Raw genomic sequence first — 17504 nt, forward strand, 5'->3', positions numbered from 1 at the left:
TGAGCTAGAGGGCTTCACACCTTTTGCAGTGGGGCATATAGGGAAGAAGGAGAAGGATGTTGTAAAAATCTTTTTGAATAGTCATTACTGGAAATGCAAGTTTTTAATGAAGCAATTTTGAGTACCAAGTCAAGGATTGGCTTTTAAATGTGACTGAGTTATAACTAGTTGTGGTTGTAAATTTTGTCGTTTTACTTTGATATTCTCTTGGTCAGCATGAAATTAGTTATATGGTTTTTAGTTAGTTGGTTTCTGTTTTAAGGATAATATATTAAAGGAAATGTGTATTTTATTTTATTTTATTTTATCTGATTTTAGAGACAGATTCTCACTTTGTCACCCTTGGTAGAGTTCTGTGGCATCATAGCTCACAGTATCCTCAAACTCTTGGACTTAAGCGATCAATCCTCTCATGTAGCTGGGACTACCGGAGCCCACCACAACACCTGCTGTTTTTAGAGATTGAGTCTCGCTCTTGGTCAGGCTGGTCTCAAACCCCTGAGCTCAAGCAGTCCACCTGCCTCGGCCTCCCAGAGTGCTGGGATTACAGGTGTGAGCCATTGCCCCCATCCTGGAAATGTGTATTTTTAAATCTGGAAACTTATGGATTACAGAGAAAAGTAGAGTGTGTCCTTCATGAGAGTTCCACGGAAGAAAAACATAGCATTGTATGAAAATGGAACCTGGCTCTTTGCTTTCTGACTGTAGGCATGGTACTATAGTGGGCCCAGCTATCCATCTACTGTTGAAGTTAGTTACAGCCCTGGCTGGATAGCTGGAGCTTCACTTTCTATTGAATAAAGATGGCAGTCTGCTCATGTTTGGACCTTCCCAGTAAGAGGTTGTGTTAGTATAAAGAAAGCATCCTTATGGGGGGAGTACATCAAAACAACTAGAAGATTCTTCTTGACCATTGCTGTCCTTGTTAACACTGTTTCTCACTAATTTCTTTTTATTCCGTTTATACTTTGTGCTAGGTTTTTTTAGCCTTTATCTTTGATTCTACCAAATTGAGAAAAAATACTATTTTTTTAAACATTTAAATGTTTAATGCAAACATTTTCCATTTATTTCCTAATGAGCATTATTTGTGGGGTTTCTTTTTCATTTTGGTGGATATATTTTGAGGGTCTTTGTACTGCAGGTAAAAGATAGTTTTTTTTGTTTTTTTTTTTAATGGTCTCTGATTTTTTTTTTTAAGGTCAGTGTATGGTGAAGATAAATGTTTAAGTCACCTTTCAGTAAAATAGATGTCCAAGATGCTATGGAGATATGGAGGAGAGAATGGCTAACCAGCTCAGCCTTCATAGGGGATATATTTAAGCTGAGTCTTCAAGGGTGAATGTTTTGTAATTAATAATTAAAAATATTTTGTTATTAGTGACTAGTAAGATTTATTGAATGTTCACAGGCTCTGTGCTAACTGCTTTGCATGCATTTACTCCTCAGAACAGCCCTTTAACATATAGGTACTATTCCTAGTGTCATCAGATCGAGGGCATTGAGGCTTTTAAGAGTTGAGAAAATTTCCCCAAATGACACAGTAGAAAGTATCACAGCCGGAGTTTAGATCCCAAGGTCTTTTTGAGTCTAAAGTCCATGTTCTTAACTATCACATGATGTTGCACAAGGCCATTCTGCATAGAGAGAAGATGAAAGAAGTTCAAAGGGGGAATGTTTTTGCTAAATTTTGAGGTACAGGGAAAGGTCCTCTCAACATAGGGGTGGAGGTAAGATGAAGTTGGCAGCTCCGCATGCTAGAACTAGAGTAGAATTTCTAAAATATGGTGAGAGTCACATGGATCACATGTCAAAATACAGATTCTTTGACACCTTCCCTGGACTCACTGAATTAACATCTGGAGGTGAGAAGCACAGATGTTGGTATGGTCGTCACCAAAGCTCCTTTAGTGCTTCATATACACACTAAGGTTTGGGAACTGATGGGATGCCACAGAGGGTTGGTGTTGGTGAGAGAGCAGAAATGAATCCAGAGAGGTAGGCAGGAGTTGGCATCATTGTCATAAAATCTTAAGGTTTGTGTAGAATTATTTTTCTAGTACTTTTTGACAGGAGTGCTTTTGCTTTTGACTCTCTCATAAGACCAACCAGCTTTTGACAGACAAGAGACACTGGTAGGTAGCTTCATTTTAATTTGTGTATGCTTGTGTAAAATTGGAGTTTCTCAGGTGTTGCAACATTTCAGGAACTACACCAGATTGACAGTGTTGTGATATTTTATTGCTGAATTTCCTAGTTTCTTCCATATGCTTATTAAACTGATATGTAGTGACAGCCTCTCTAGTATGATGGTTTCAAACATACCTTCTGGAACAGGGGTCCAGTGACACATATTTTTGAAAATGCTCCTATGGGCTCAGCGCCTGTAGCTCAGCGGCTAGGGTGCCAGCCACATACACCAGAGCTGGTGGGTTCGACCTCAGCCAGGGCCTGCCAAACGACAATGAGAATTACAACAACAACAAATAGCTGGGCATTGTGGTGGGCACCTATAGCCCCAGCTACTTTGGAGGCTGAGGCAAGAGAATCACTTAAGCCCAAGAGTTTGAGGTTGCTGTGAGCTGTGATGCCATGGCACTCTAGACACTCTACCAAGGGCGACTCTGTCTCAAAAAAAGGACGGTGCCCACAGCTCAGTGGGTAGGGCACCAGCCACATACACCAACGCTGGCAGGTTTGAATCTGGCCTGGGCCAGCTAAAACAACAATGACAGCTGCAACAGAAAAATAGCTAGGCGTTGTGGCAGGCACCTGTAGTCCCATCTACTCGGGTGCTAAGGCAAGAGAATCACTTAAGCCCAAGAGTTTAAGGTTGCTGTGAGCTGTGATGGCACAGCACTCTACCTGGGTGATAACTTAAGACTGTCTCAGAAATAAAGAAAATGCTCCTATGGTTATTTCTTCATGAAATTTACTGTGTGACTGACTTTAATATTGAGTGTTTTGCCAATTGATAATGGTAGGGATAATGATAGAGTAGTATGCAAGGTCAAGTGTTTAGAGTTTGATACTTTTGATATATAAAGAAGAAACCAGTTTTTTGTTCTTTACAAGGGTTTCTATTTGAGAAGATACTACTTTGAAAATTGTGTAATCCTAGCACTCTGGGAGGCTGAGCCTGGTGGATCACTTGAACTCATGAGTTCAAGACCAGCCTGAATAAGAGCAAGACTGGGTCTCTAAAAATAGTGGGGCATGTGGCAGGCGCCTATAGTCTAGCTGCTTGGGAGGCTGAGGCAAGAAGATTGCTTGAGCCCAAGAGTTTGAGGTTGCTGTGAGCTATGACACCAGGGCACTCTGCCAAGGGCAACTGAGTGAGACTCTCAAAAACAAAAAAAAAAAAAAAAGGAAATTATAAATTTTTATTTGCTCTGTGGCAATTTTATCATTCATTTTGCAGTTTAAGGTGTCCTGTGTGAATGCCTGTGTCTGTTGTGTGTTATGGTTCTGGTCCATAAAGAGTGACTGTATGCTAAGATAAACAAGGTTGTTCATTTCGATGGATAACCAGTAGTTATTTACAACTGCAGTGTGAATAATTGCAAAGAAGGAGGTATAAAGCATTACACACATTCCTAAAGCCTCTAAGGACCCTCAGCACTAAATTTCTCTGACAGTTACAAATAGGGAATTTAAGAAAATGGTTTTTTTTTCCCTAAGAGACAGGGTCTCGCTCTTTCATCCAGACTGGAGTGCAGTAGTGCCATTACAGCTTGCTGCAGACTTGGATTCCTGGCCTTGAGTTCCTCCTACTTTGGCCATCCACCGTGCTAGGATTATGGGCATGAGTTACCAGGCCTGGTCAGAGAATAACATATGAATGGTAGTTTCTACTATTAATTTGTTGTACTTATCTCTGACTTTTAAAAACTAGTATTTTGGAGGAGGGGGGATGGGTGCAGTGAAGGTAATTGGTGGGACCACACCTACGGTGACAAGGGTACATGTGAAACTTACTAAATGTAGAATATAAATGTCTTAACATAATTAAGAAAATGCCATGAAGGCTATGTTAACCAGTTTGATGAAAATATGTCAAAATTAGCCGGGCGTTGTGGCGGGCGCCTGTAGTCCCAGCTACTCGGGAGGCTGAGGCAAGAGAATCGCTTAAGCCCAGGAGTTGGAGGTTGCTGTGAGCTGGGTGAGGGCACGGCACTCTACCGAGGGCCATAAAGTGAGACTCTGTCTCTACAAAAAAAAAATATATATATATGTCAAATTGTATATAAAACCAGCACATTGTACCCCATGATTGCATTAATGCACACGGCTATGATTTAATTAAAAAAAAAAAAATAGTATTTTGGGCTTGGTGCCTGTAGCTCAGCGGCTAGGGTGCCAGCCACATACACCGGAGCTGGCGGGTTCAAATCCAGCCCACGCCTACCAAACAACAGTGACAACTACGACCAAAAAATAGCCGCGCCTTATGGTGGGTGCCTATAGTCCCAGCTACTTGGGAGGCTGAGGTAAGTGAATCGCTTAAGCCCAATAGTTTGAGGTTGCTGTGAACTGTGATGCCACGGCCCTCTACCCAGGGTGATAGCTTGAGACTCTGTCTCAAAAAAGTATTTTGGATTTTTTAGGCTTGCAGTTTAATTGCTAAAGCCAATTACGATGTTCCCTTTGCCTTCTGCTTTAGTTTGTCCCTGCTGAAATTGTATGCCTCTCGCTTCTGACACACATCCCCAATCTAATTAACTTCTTAACTCACCACAGACTAAGTGCAGAAATACCTGTGTCTGTGTGTCTTTTATAGCTCAATTTCATATAGACACACTTCCTAAAGATTTTCAGAATACAAGCATAGCATCATAATAGGGCATATCACACTGTGTTGTCATGTATGTTGTGGTGGCTCCTCATTAGAGAATAGCTATGTGAGGTCAGGCACTGAGAAAAATTCAGCCTTGATTTCTAGCACCTTGCAAATAATAGTAGACATAAAATAAATGCTTGTTGAATTATTTCTCACTTTATATTATTCTGACTTACTGCTTTATTACTCGAGTATTCAGCAAATATAGGTTGAATCTCCCTTACAGAAAATTCTTGGAACCACCAGTGTTTTAGATTTCAGAATATTTACATGTACATGATGAGCTATCTTGAGATGACACCCAAGTCTAAACATGAAGTTCATTTGTGTTTTGTATACACCTTATTATATGCATAGCTGGAAGGTAATTTTATACATTATTTTTAATCTTGGGCATGAAATTTGTGGGTACTTGTGTATGGAATCTTCCATTCACATTAGTGCTCAAAGAATTTTGGATTTTGAGGCATTTTGAATTTCAGATTTTTGGATTTAGGGATGCTCAACCTATAATTATTATGTGTGTATGTACAGAGACATTTCTCTTCTCTGAGGATGCTTCAGTGAAGAAACATCAAAAAATGCCTGCCTTCTTAGGTCTTCTGTCACAGATAAATTATTCATCTATATTCTTCTAAATTAAGAAATATGGCTAAGGTGAACTTTAAACAATATGTGGACTATTTTACTGTTATCACAAGATTATTTTATTCCTCCAGTCCTAACACTACATTTAATAGGTAAATAACAGTTTCAGTGTGATAACATATGTGATTGACAGGGAAAGTAACAGTACTGTGCTGATTGTCCAGTGCGAGCTCTCTTAAAAAAACACCACTGGGAATTTTGAAAAGTTTATGATTCTGGAAAGTTTCCTTCATGTGTTATATTTTACTACATATGTATGGTAGTTACTGTTTCTTTGAAATTCTGTGTTGTCATAATAATAAAACATGAAAAAGACTCAAACTTTTGCTTTGTAGGCTTGTTTATTTTATAGTTTTTTGTACTCTTTGAAGTTGTAGACATAGCATACTTAGTCTCTTTAAGTGAGCCTAGGGTAAGTTAAAATGTGACACTTTGATGCTGTTTATCTTGTCACAACAAGAATTCTCTTTTTTTTTTTTTTGACATAGAGTCTCTCACTATGTCGCCCTCAGTAGAGTGCTCTGGTGTCACAGCTCACAGCAACATCAAACTCTAAGGCCTAAGCTATTCTCTTGCCTCAGCTTCCCAAGTAGCTGGAACCACAGGCGCCCACCACAATACCCAGCTATTTTTTTGTTGCAGTTGTCATTGTTGTTTTAGCTGTCCCGGGTTGGTTTCAAACCTGTCAGCCTTGGTGTATGTGGCTGGTGCCATAACCACTGTGCTACGGGTGCCAAGCCAATTTCTTTTCTTTCTTTCTTTTTTTTTTTGAGACAGAGCCTCAAGCTTTCACCTGGGTAGAGTGCTATGGCATCATAGCTCACAGCAATCTCCAACTCTTGGGCTCAAGCAAGCCTCTTGCCTCATTTTTTCTGTTTTTTAGTAGAGATAGGGTCTCGCTTTTGCTCAGGCTTGTCTCAAACTCATGAGCTCAAGCAGCTCACTCACGTCTCAAACTCATGAGCTCAAGCAGCTCACTCACCTCAGCCTCCCAGAATGCTAGGATTACAGGCAAGAATTTTCTTTTCACTTAAGTATTTCATAGTGTGATGGTGGTCACATTCATTATTAAAGACTCTTTGGTCCTTGAAAATTAATCTGTGATAAGTTCATGTAGCTTCATTCACATTCTAAAGAGAAATATTTGGCTAATTAGATTTTTAAGGGGAAACACTCAAATACTTTCACTTTTTAAACCAGAATATTATCATTGTTCTTGAAAGTTAAGATACCAGGTAGGTAAAAAATTGTTCACATCCTAAGAACACTTGTTAATATTTTGCTATATTTAATTTTGTATATTTTTCTTTGCATTTTTAAAAACATGGCTATAATGTGCATACATCAACTTTGTTCCCTGGAGCTTATTTCCAGAATAATAATTTCAGGTAATATAATATGTTAGTGTGGGTAGATTCATCATGTTTTTTCTAAAACTTAAGGTTTTGTTCCAGAGTTACTAAATATGTGACTGTGACTATTATAAGCCTGTGTTTTCTTACCATGAGAAGTATTGTCATGTGGAGTGAATGAACAAGCCGAGAGCCCTAACAAGTATTGACTGTTAATGAGTACTTAGGAAATGTTAGCTCCTCCTTTCTTTGTTGGTTTAAATTCTCTTGGGATAATGTTCCCTGTATGTTATTTAATTCTTTAACTAAAATAAAGTCCTATGGTTCTTTTCCATAAAAGAATTTTAATGTTACAAAACCCAAGAATGTTACTTTTTAAAAGAACTTGGTGGGCGGCACCTGTGGCTCAGTCAGTAAGGCGCCGGCCCCATATGCCGAGGGTGGCGGGTTCAAACCCAGCCCCGGCCAAACTGCAACCAAAAAATAGCCGGGCGTTGTGGCGGGCGCCTGTAGTCCCAGCTACTCGGGAGGCTGAGGCAAGAGAATCGCTTAAGCCCAGGAGTTGGAGGTTGCTGTGAGCTGTGTGAGGCCACGGCACTCTACCGAGGGCCATAAAGTGAGACTCTGTCTCTACAAAAAAAAAAAAAAAAAAAGAACTTGGTTACATGTTTGTTTGTTTCTTTAAAAATATAGTTAAGTTTTTAGGAACTAGAATTATATATGAGAAAGTTTATTTTTAAAAAATGTAGCTCTTCAAAATTAATCTCCTGTAGTTATCTGGGGCTATGCTTTACACATTTGTTTTGATCACCAATGAAAGCTTGTTATCTTTCTCCATTTGGTGTCCAAATCATGTTAGCCATTTCACAAATTGGCTTTCTTTGAAGGGAGATATTCCCATATACATATAGAACAGGAGTACATATTCCTAGACTTAAAATACTGTTGGAAAAGTTTTATCATCTTACTGTCAAACATGTTTTAGCACTTTGTTAATTTTTTCTCAATTTTATTTTTTAGAATGAAGCTAGTGATCGAGAAGATGGCCTCACCAAGAGACATCATGTGACAGACTCAGAGAATGACGAGCCCTCAAATCTTAATGCCAGTGACTCTGAAAGTGAGGAGCCTCACAGGCAAAAGGACAGTGACTCTGAGTCTGAGGAACGTGCAGAGCCTCCTGCGAGTGATTCTGAAAATGAAGATGTCAATCAGCATGGGAGTGACTCTGAGAGTGAGGAGACCAGGAAATTACCTGGTAGTGACTCGGAAAATGAGGAACTTCTTAATGGACATGCAAGTGACTCAGAAAATGAAGACATTAGAAAGCATCCTGCCAGTGATTCTGAGACTGAAGAGCTCCAAAAGAGTCCTGCCAGTGACTCTGAAACAGAGGATGCTCTAAAACCTCAAATCAGTGACTCTGAGAGTGAGGAACCCCCAAGGCACCAAGCCAGTGACTCAGAAAATGAGGAGCCTTCCAAACCTCGAACAAGCGATTCAGAAAGTGAAGAGCTTCAGAAACCTCGCATCAGTGACTCTGAGAGTGAGGAACCCCCACGGCACCAGGCCAGTGACTCAGAAAATGAGGAACTTCCCAAACCCCGTATCAGTGACTCAGAAAGCGAGGACCCTCCAAGGCACCAGGCCAGTGACTCAGAAAATGAAGAGCTTCCCAAACCCCGTATTAGTGACTCTGAAAGTGAGGATCCCCCAAGGAATCAGGCCAGTGATTCTGAAAATGAGGAGCTACCTAAACCCCGTATCAGTGACTCTGAAAGTGAGGATCCCCCAAGGCATCAGGCCAGTGATTCTGAAAATGAGGAGCTACCTAAACCCCAAGTCAGTGAGTCTGAGAGTGAGGAGCCTCAGAAGGAACCTGCTAGTGATTCCGAAACCGAGGATGTCTCCAGACACAAACAGAAGCCAGAGTCGGATGATGACAGTGATGGGGACAACAGGGCAGAGGAGACAGAAATGCAGACTGACTCCTTTCATTCAGATAGTCATACAGACAGAAAAAGATTTCACAGTTCTGACAGTGAAGAGGAGCAACCCAAAAGGCAAAAGCTTGACAGTGATGAAGATGAGGCAAGAGAGGGTGAGGAGGAGAAAGTAGCAAAGCGAAAAGCTGCTGTGCTTTCTGACAGTGAAGATGAAGAGAAAGCATGTAAGGCATGATTTGGGGCTGTTGAGCAGTAGCTTTACTGATTATCTTTTATAACTGAAAAATTGTGTCCTTCCCTGTTAGGTTAGATCTGTAATCCTTCACTCAACTTGATACTCCAAAATATCATGAAGACAGTCATTTCCTCTGGGTGTCATTGGCTAAGCTAATATTAAATTTCCTTTGAGTTGTAGCATCACCTGTAAATTTCGGACTCCCTCAAAGGGATAAGCTAGACCAAACATCAGTGGGGATATAAAAGACTTTGTTTCTGTTTAAAACTGGAAAGAGAAATGTTTCTGTGAAGTATGTTTGCGTGAAAACTCCTGACTGTGACCAGAGTTGGCTGTGGGTCTCTCATAGCTCCCTCACTGGATCCCATCCCAGATTGGGAGCCCACCCAGATGCTTCTCTTTATTTGTTCAACATTGTTGAATGTCCAAATTCAAGGAAATGGGAGGATTCTATTTAGAGACTCCAGGTCTGTACAGAGTATTTGAGTCTTTGCTATCTGAGACCTCATTTTCACAGACGGTAATTTTTACTTGATTACTTTTTTTATGAAACTCATCTTTTTTGAAAAAGACATATTCCCATATAAACTGACAGTTATTAGTAGAGAAGGAAAAAGAGTACCACACTTACTGCCAGTTTGTTAAGGTAGATGCGAAATTTCAAAATGGCTAACATGGGAAATATTCCTAAAAAGTAATACCTAACCCTTTTTAGTTCTTCTAATACTAGGCAACATAGAAAGGGTGGCGGTTTTGCTCATCAGTCTAATTTTAATTTTCTTTATTTCCCAAAAGGAAAGGTAACTATTTATGCTCACTTTCATGTTGGTTTCTTTCTTCTTCTTTTGGCCACTATTTCAAATTTAGCAAAATAACAGATAATTTGTAAGACGGTTCTGAATGAGTTTTTTATCTTCTAAATCATGTGTGAGGAGGCCCTTTGATTTATTGACATGTACTGCTATTTTAAAGCACCTGTTACACTTAATAACCATAACAAATCAAGACTAATGATAATTTTCTTTTTTTTTTTTATTGTTGGGGATTCATTGAGGGTACAATAAGCCAGGTGATAATTTTCTTTTTCAACAGCTGCAAAGAAGAGTCGTGTTGTCTCTGATGCAGATGACTCTGACAGTGATGCTGTATCAGATAAGTCGGGCAAAAGAGAGAAGACGGTAGCATCTGATAGTGAAGAAGAAGCAGGGAAAGAAGAGTTGTCTGATAAGAAAAATGAAGAGAAGGATCTATTTGGGAGTGATAGTGAGTCAGGCAATGAGGAACAGTAAGTGACAATCTAACGTGAGTTTTTTTCCAAGGGTTCTTAATTAGGTAGTAGAGAGGGGTTTGTCTCTCAAGTTCTTTAAACTTGTATTAAAAGTTCATGTTGATAAAATACACTACGCACTGCCTGATTGCATGACTTTGAGGATTTAGAATTTTTGTTTCTGCATTACTGCTACAGACTACAACATGGGTGACTCTCAAAAATCACAAGTTAAGAGAAAGAAGCAAAGTGCACATTACTTGATTCTGTTAACATAAAGTTTAAGAATAGATGAGACTAATTTATGATGATGGAAACTAGAATGATGGTTGTCTCTAGGATGTTGATGTTGGGAGACTGACTAGAAGGGGCCATAAGGGAACTTTCTGGGGAGATGGAATTGTTTTTATATTGGTTGGGGTGCTGGTTACACGAGTGTATGCATTTTTATAATTCATTGAGCAGGAAACTTAAGATTTGTATATTTTATTATAAGTAAATTATACCCCATTTAAAAAAAAATGGTTCCTGGTTGGGCACCATTGGGCATTTAGTGGTGTACACCTATAGTCCTAGCCTCTAAGATAGAAGGATGGCTTGAGCTCAGGAGTTGAAGGCTACAGGTGCTGTAATTACACTACCGCACTACAGCCTAGCAGCAGAGTGAGATTCTGTCTCTTCAAATGAATGTTTTTATATTTGTTTCTTTTCTAGAAATCTTATTGCAGATATATTTGGAGAATCTGGTGATGAAGAGGAAGAAGAGTTTACAGTAAGTATAAGATGGAAATATTTACTCATTTTTTTTTTTTTTTTTTGAGACAAGTTGTCACCCTGGGTAGAATGCTGCCATGGTGTCACAGCTCACCTGGCTTTGTTTTTTTTGCTTGTAGTTGTCGTTGCTGTTCAGCAGGCCCAGGCTGGATTTGAACCTGCCAGCTCTGGTATATGTGGCTGGCCCCCTAGCCGCTTGAGCTACAGGCGCCAAGCCGAAATATTTACTTTTTCATTATGCTTTTTGTTTGTTTCTGTGGCAGTGGTTCCCTAATAGGTGATTCCAATAGATAAAAATAAACAACTTTGATGTAGTTAGAAGTTTCAAAAGGGATTCACAAAGTGAAATATAAGGGTACACACCAGTGGTTCTTAGTTCTCAACCTTCCTAATGCCGTGATGTATTTTCATTGTTATAGAGGGATTGCAACCCACAGGTTGAGAACCGCTGGTATATGTAAAGGTATGAAAGGAAAATAACAGGCAAAATTGAATTCAAAGGTAGGAGGAACACATCAAAAGACCATGAAAGGCACTTTGTAATGCTAAAGAATAAGAGTCATGATTCTTACAGAGGCAGTCTAGGTCATTTGGACTAACCCTTATGCTAAGGACAGAAAAACTGGACAAAATATTTAGAAATGTGCTCATTATTGAGCAACAAGATAGCAAAGAACTATTAAGCCAGAAGACAAACCTAAAGGTAGTAACTCAGCATTTAGAACTCTTTTCTTGTTGGAGTATTTGCTGGTCAGCTTGAGAGGCTGCTTGTATTTTTCATAGGCTTGGGAACAAAAGTTCAGGTTCAGGGCCTGTTGAGATTGGGGACCTTATAAACTGTGTGTCCCCACTTAGGATTACAGAGAGTAGTACCCTTAAGATTAAGAGTGAACTGGAAGTAAAATAGTCTTTGGTTAGATTTTAGCATCTGTGAATCATAGACTAGAGAACCTTAGTCTGAGAAATCTGATGACAGTGATTCTAGTTTTCATGTATGCAATATGATACACAGTCAAAGAAAACATTAATAGAATGTAGGAGTAGTAACAGACAATAGAAATAGACCTAGGACTCTAGATAAATAATTGGCATTTTAATGATCACCTTAGAAAGTGTTCAGGGAAATAAAGTAAAATATTTAAAATGTCAGAGCAAGCAGTTTTTAAAAGGATAATGCAGATTTGGAGAAGAACCAAGTAGAAATTTCAAAACTATAAAAAATACAGTAACTGAAATTAAAAACTCAGAGGATGAGGGGGCTTCCCTCTTGGATTCCCTCCTCTACTGCCCGAGGTTCTGTTCCCTTCTTCCGTTCACTCTCTTTTGTTTCTCATGCTTGTCAATCTTTCTCCCTGTCAATAAACTATCCTGTTGCTTAAAAAAAAAAAAGCTCATTGATGAGTTTAACAACAGGCTGGAAGATAGGAGAAAATATTTAGATTGAAGCACTGAGATACAATATTATGGAAAATTTAAAAAAAAAATGTAGACTGTACATGGAAAGGTTTAAGAAAAATGCATAATTGAGGGGAAATTATATATATAACAGAACAATATTTGAAGAAATAATAAATAAGCCTATAAATTCTAGAAGTCCTACAAATTGCCAGGAGGATAAATAAAAAGAAATCTTTACCTAAGTACTTTAAGAAAACTGCAGGACATCAAAGAAAATAAGGAAGTCTTAAAAGCAGCCACAGGAAAAATTGGCAGACTAATAGTTGACTCCTCAACAGAAATAATAGAGTCCAGTAACTGCAAACTTAGAGTTATTTTATGTTCAGCAAAAATACTTGTTAGGCGTGAAGATGAAAAGACGAGGGAATTAATAGTGCACCAAGTGAAAGAAATAGAGAAATGCAAAAAGAAAATAAAGTAAAAGGTAGAAATGTAGGAAGGAAAAAAGAGCAACAATGTGTATAGGCCTAAATGAGTATTAACTATATAAAACAAAAAGTAATGTGGTTTAGAATTACATAAAATTAAAATGCGTGATAACAGTAAAAAAATGGAAGTACACATGGAATTGAAGTGCTCACAGGTCTTTGCAAATGTGTGAAGGTGTATATTGGCAGACTTTGCTAAGGTGTGTAAGTGGCCACTAAAAAGACTATAAAAAATGTGTAACTTCCAAACTAATGCAGAGGGAAAATGGAATAATTAAAGCTAATCAGTCCCAAAGGATGCAAGAAAAGACCAAAAGGACTATGTAACAGGGGACACCGGAACTAGTATATAGTAAAATAGCAGATTTAAATTTTGATACTATCAGATTACATTAACTATAAATGTACTAAATGCTCCAGTTAAAGGACAAAAGAGCTCAGACTGGATTTTATAAATCAGCTGTATGCTGATTTTAAGATTCATCAGAAACAAGATAAAAGTTGAAAATAAAATGTTAGGAAAAGATACTCTTTGTGAACTCTAACCGGATGAAAACTGGTTATCAAAGAGGCAGACTTCAAGGTAAAAAACATAACTAGAGTTAAAAAGGGTCACTTTATATTGGTAAAAGGTTTTAAAATGGTATGCACCGAATAACAAATTTTGAAAGTTTAAAATATCTCCTTCCATTCAATTGTTTTCCTTTTCACTTTGTTAATGGAGAGTCTTTTGATGCACAGAAGTTCTTAATATATTTAATAGATTAAATTTACCAGTCTTTTCCTTTATGGTGAAAGGTTTTTAAATTCTGTCTCAGAAATTTTTGCCTATCCCTAAAATCATGAAAATATTCTCTCCCAAATTATCTTCTAGAAGCTGGAATATTTTATCTTTCACATAGTTGTGTTACCTACCTAGAGTTGGTTTTTGCATGTGATATGGAGTAAAAGTGAAGATTTTTCTTCCCATTTGGACTATCCAATTAACCCAGCACTATTTATTGAAAGAGTCATCCTTTTCTACTACTTTTTAGTGCCATCTTTGTCAGAAATTGAGTGTCTATATGTATATATTCTAATATTTCTACCCTACCTTTCTTGTTCTTTTGGTCTCTTTATCTTGGTGCCATTAATACGTAACACTTTATAGTTGGTTGTTCATGTGCTCTGAGCTTGTTATTCTTCAACATTGCCTGGGCTGTTCTTGTTCTTTGTGTATCCATCTACTTTTTGTTTTTGAGACTAGTCTGTTCTGTTGCCCAGCCTGAAGTGCAGTGGCACATTCATAGCTCACTGCAGCCTTCAACTTCTGGGCTCAAGTTATCCTTTTGCCTTAGCTTCCTGAGTAGCTGGAACTACAGGACTGTGCCACCCCACCTGGATAACCTTCTTTAAAAATCTTTTTTTCAGAGATGAGGTCTGCTGTATTGCTCAGGCTGGTCTTGAACTCCTGGCCTGAAGTGATCCTCCTGCCTCAGCCTCCTAAAATACTAGAATTAGAAGCTTGAGTCACCATGGCCAGCGTTTCCATATAAATTTTAGACCAAGTGGTTTTTTTTTTTTTTTTTGAGACAGAGTCTCACTTTGTCGCCCTCTAAAGTGCTGTAGCATCACAGCTCACAACAACCTCCAGCTCTTGGGCTTAGGTGATCTTGCCTCAGCCTCCCGAATAGCTGGGACTACAGGTGCCTTCCACAAACGCCCGGCTATGTTTTTTGTTGTTGCAGTTTGGCTGGGGCTGGGTTGAAACCCGCCACCCTCAGTATATGGGGTCAGTGCCCTACTCACTGAGCCACAGGTGCCACCCTAGACCAAGTTTTTAAAAAAGTACAAGGTATAGATAATTTTTTTCCTGAGTGCAATGCAATGAAACTAAAAATTAATACCTAAGTCAGCAAACAGAATACCCTTGCCACTCAACAGTTTAAAGCCTAACAAATCAGTTCTTGGGTCAAGAAAGAAATCAATGTTTTTTTTTTTTACTAAAGCAAGAGAAAGTGAAAGTGAATGAAATTGAATAAGTAAACCTAAGGAAAATATAAAGGAAGTACTTGAGAGACTGTCTTGCCAGAGGCTCTTTGGACCTCATGAAGCTCATCTTCACTTAAGCAGCATATTACAAGAATAAAATATATTTATCTAGTTTGGGGAGGTAATACCGACTAGCTTATAATATTAATAGTTTTACTTGAGTGAGAAGAAACACTATACTAGGTGACCATTGGGAAGGCTTCTCTAAGTATAACACGGGAGTTAGAGGTTATGAAGAAAAGACTGGTTATTTCATTTACATAAAATAAAAAATTATGCCTAGCAAACATTAGCATAAACAAAAAAAAACCATACAGATTTAGGGATTGTGTAGTTCTTGTCATTAGCAGAGGGTTATTCCTTTTTTTGGCCAGGGCTGGGTTTGAACCTACCACCTCTGGTATATGGGGCCAGTTCCCTACTCCTTTGAGCCACAGGCACTGCCCCCAGAGGGTTATTCCTAATTTTTAAGGACATTTTACACACTAATAGGAAAAAGGTGAACAGTCCAACCAAAAATATGAACATTGGCTTGGTGTCCGTAGCTCAGCGTAGGGCACCAGCTGCATGCAGTGGGACTGGTGGGTTCGAACCTTGCCAGGGCCTGCTAAACAACAATGACAAAAAAAAAATAGCTGGGCGTTGGTGGTGGATGCCTGTAGTTCCAGCTACTTGGGAGGCTGAGGCAAGAGAATTGCTTAAGCCCAAGAGTTTGAGGTTGCTCATGAGCTGTGACATCATGGCACTCTACCGAGGGCAACATAGTAAGACTGTCTCAAAAAAAAAAAAAAAAAACAGGGCAGCACCTGTGGCTCAATGAGTAGGGCACCGGCCCCATATGCCGAGGGTGGCGGGTTCAAACCCAGCCCCTGCCAAACTGCAACAAAAAAATAGCCGGGCGTTGTGGCGGGCACCTGTAGTCCCAGCTGCTCGGGAGGCTGAGGCAAGAGAATCGCGTAAGCCCAAGAGTTAGAGGTTGCTGTGAGCCGTGTGATGCCACGGCACTCTACCCAAGGGTGGTACAGTGAGACTCTGTCTCTACAAAAAAAAAACAAAAAACAAAAGACAAAAAAATGAGGATTAAATATTGAGCATTCACAGAAACAGAATTGAACAAATGGCTTCATGAACATGAAAAAATGCCTGACCTTAACTCACAATAAGAGAATGTGAAAAAACTACCCTGGGATGCCTTTTGTGTTGGGGTCTAGTGATAGGCCGATAGCAATGCTTGATAACCTGTAGTAGTGAGAAGTTGGAGAAAGAGGTACATTCATACTTTGCTCAAAGAAGAAATGATTGATATAAACTCTGCAGAAGTCAATTTGGCAAATATTTTTCAAAATTCAAATACACAAAATTAAATGTCATTAGGGAAATATGTAAACAAATTATGATTACAGCCACATGGTAAAATAGTCAAAATCTTAAAAGGAATAATACTTAATGATGACATGGATTGACTTAAGTTTAAGATTCTGTTAAACTTTAATGTGTAGAGCAGTATCCCATACCCACTATGAATAATATGCTGCCATTTGTATAATAAGAGGGATGCTAAATATATATGTGAAGAAGTGCTTGTATAAAAGTAAACTGTTTCGGGTGGTGCCTGTGGCTCAAAGGAGTAAGGCGCCAGCCCCATATACTGGAGATAGCCGGTTCAAACCTGGGCCTCACCAAAAACTGCAAAAAAAACCCCAAATAAACAAAAAAACTGTTTCTGAAAGGATTTGTAAGAAAATTAGAAGCACTGGTAGCTAGGGAGGGAATTTTTGGTACATACACCTTTTGATACCTATTTAATTTTTGTTCTTTGTGGTTGTATTACTTTACAAATGCAAAAATTTAAGAGCAGTTATACAAAAGACAGGCTGTAAGGATGTTATGATAACTTTGGCTCACTCTGCATTTAGGGTTTTAACCAAGAAGATTTGGAAGAAGAGAAAGGTGAAACACAGGTAAAGGAAGCAGAAGATTCAGATTCTGATGATAACATAAAGAGAGGAAAACAGTAAGTTTGTTTGTTTTTAAGGGATTTGCTAAAGAGAAGTTAAAAAACGAAGGTAGAGACTATTGAACTTCCATTTGCTTTTCATTTGGTTCCTGGTTAAGTTTAGGAGAGAATCTTTTCCCATTTTTCCCTGTTGTACTTCTCTGTATACAGTGCTGTCAGCAAATTACTTATTTTTCTTTCATTTACCCTGTGCTCAGATGACTTAATTTGGGGAGTTAGATTTATATGGTACCAGACTCTTAATTTATGGCTTACCAAGTAAACTCTTCTGAAAAGTAACCTAATTTTAGACATACATTAGGTTTGAAGCTCATAGTGAGTCTGTAGATGTGTGTATTTCTCTCAGTTACATTATATTTTGAGAGTTGCACTTCTTATCACTGAAAAGCATTCTATTTTTTTTTTCTACTCATGCTGTATTAAGACAAAAACATTCAAATAATTTGGACACCGTTGTATTCCCAAAAAAGGCAGCGCAACTAAAGCTAAATGAGTTCCCTGAATGAGA

General features: G+C 38.7%; 1 protein-coding gene across 2 annotated transcripts in view; it reads left to right on the forward strand.

Annotated features, from left to right (window-relative positions):
* The window catches only part of IWS1 (interacts with SUPT6H, CTD assembly factor 1), a 44365-nt gene that overhangs the window by 10165 nt on the left and 16696 nt on the right, over nt 1-17504 (forward strand). For both annotated transcript variants that reach the window (XM_053597141.1, XM_053597140.1), the window contains exons 3-6: nt 7861-9010; nt 10114-10306; nt 11003-11060; nt 16896-16993. In XM_053597141.1, coding sequence (XP_053453116.1) covers nt 7861-9010; nt 10114-10306; nt 11003-11060; nt 16896-16993 — 1499 coding nt within the window. The remainder of the gene's footprint in view (nt 1-7860; nt 9011-10113; nt 10307-11002; nt 11061-16895; nt 16994-17504) is intronic.

This window comes from Nycticebus coucang, chromosome 7, assembly GCF_027406575.1.
Source record: "Nycticebus coucang isolate mNycCou1 chromosome 7, mNycCou1.pri, whole genome shotgun sequence".
Classification (NCBI taxonomy): Eukaryota; Metazoa; Chordata; class Mammalia; order Primates; family Lorisidae; genus Nycticebus; species Nycticebus coucang.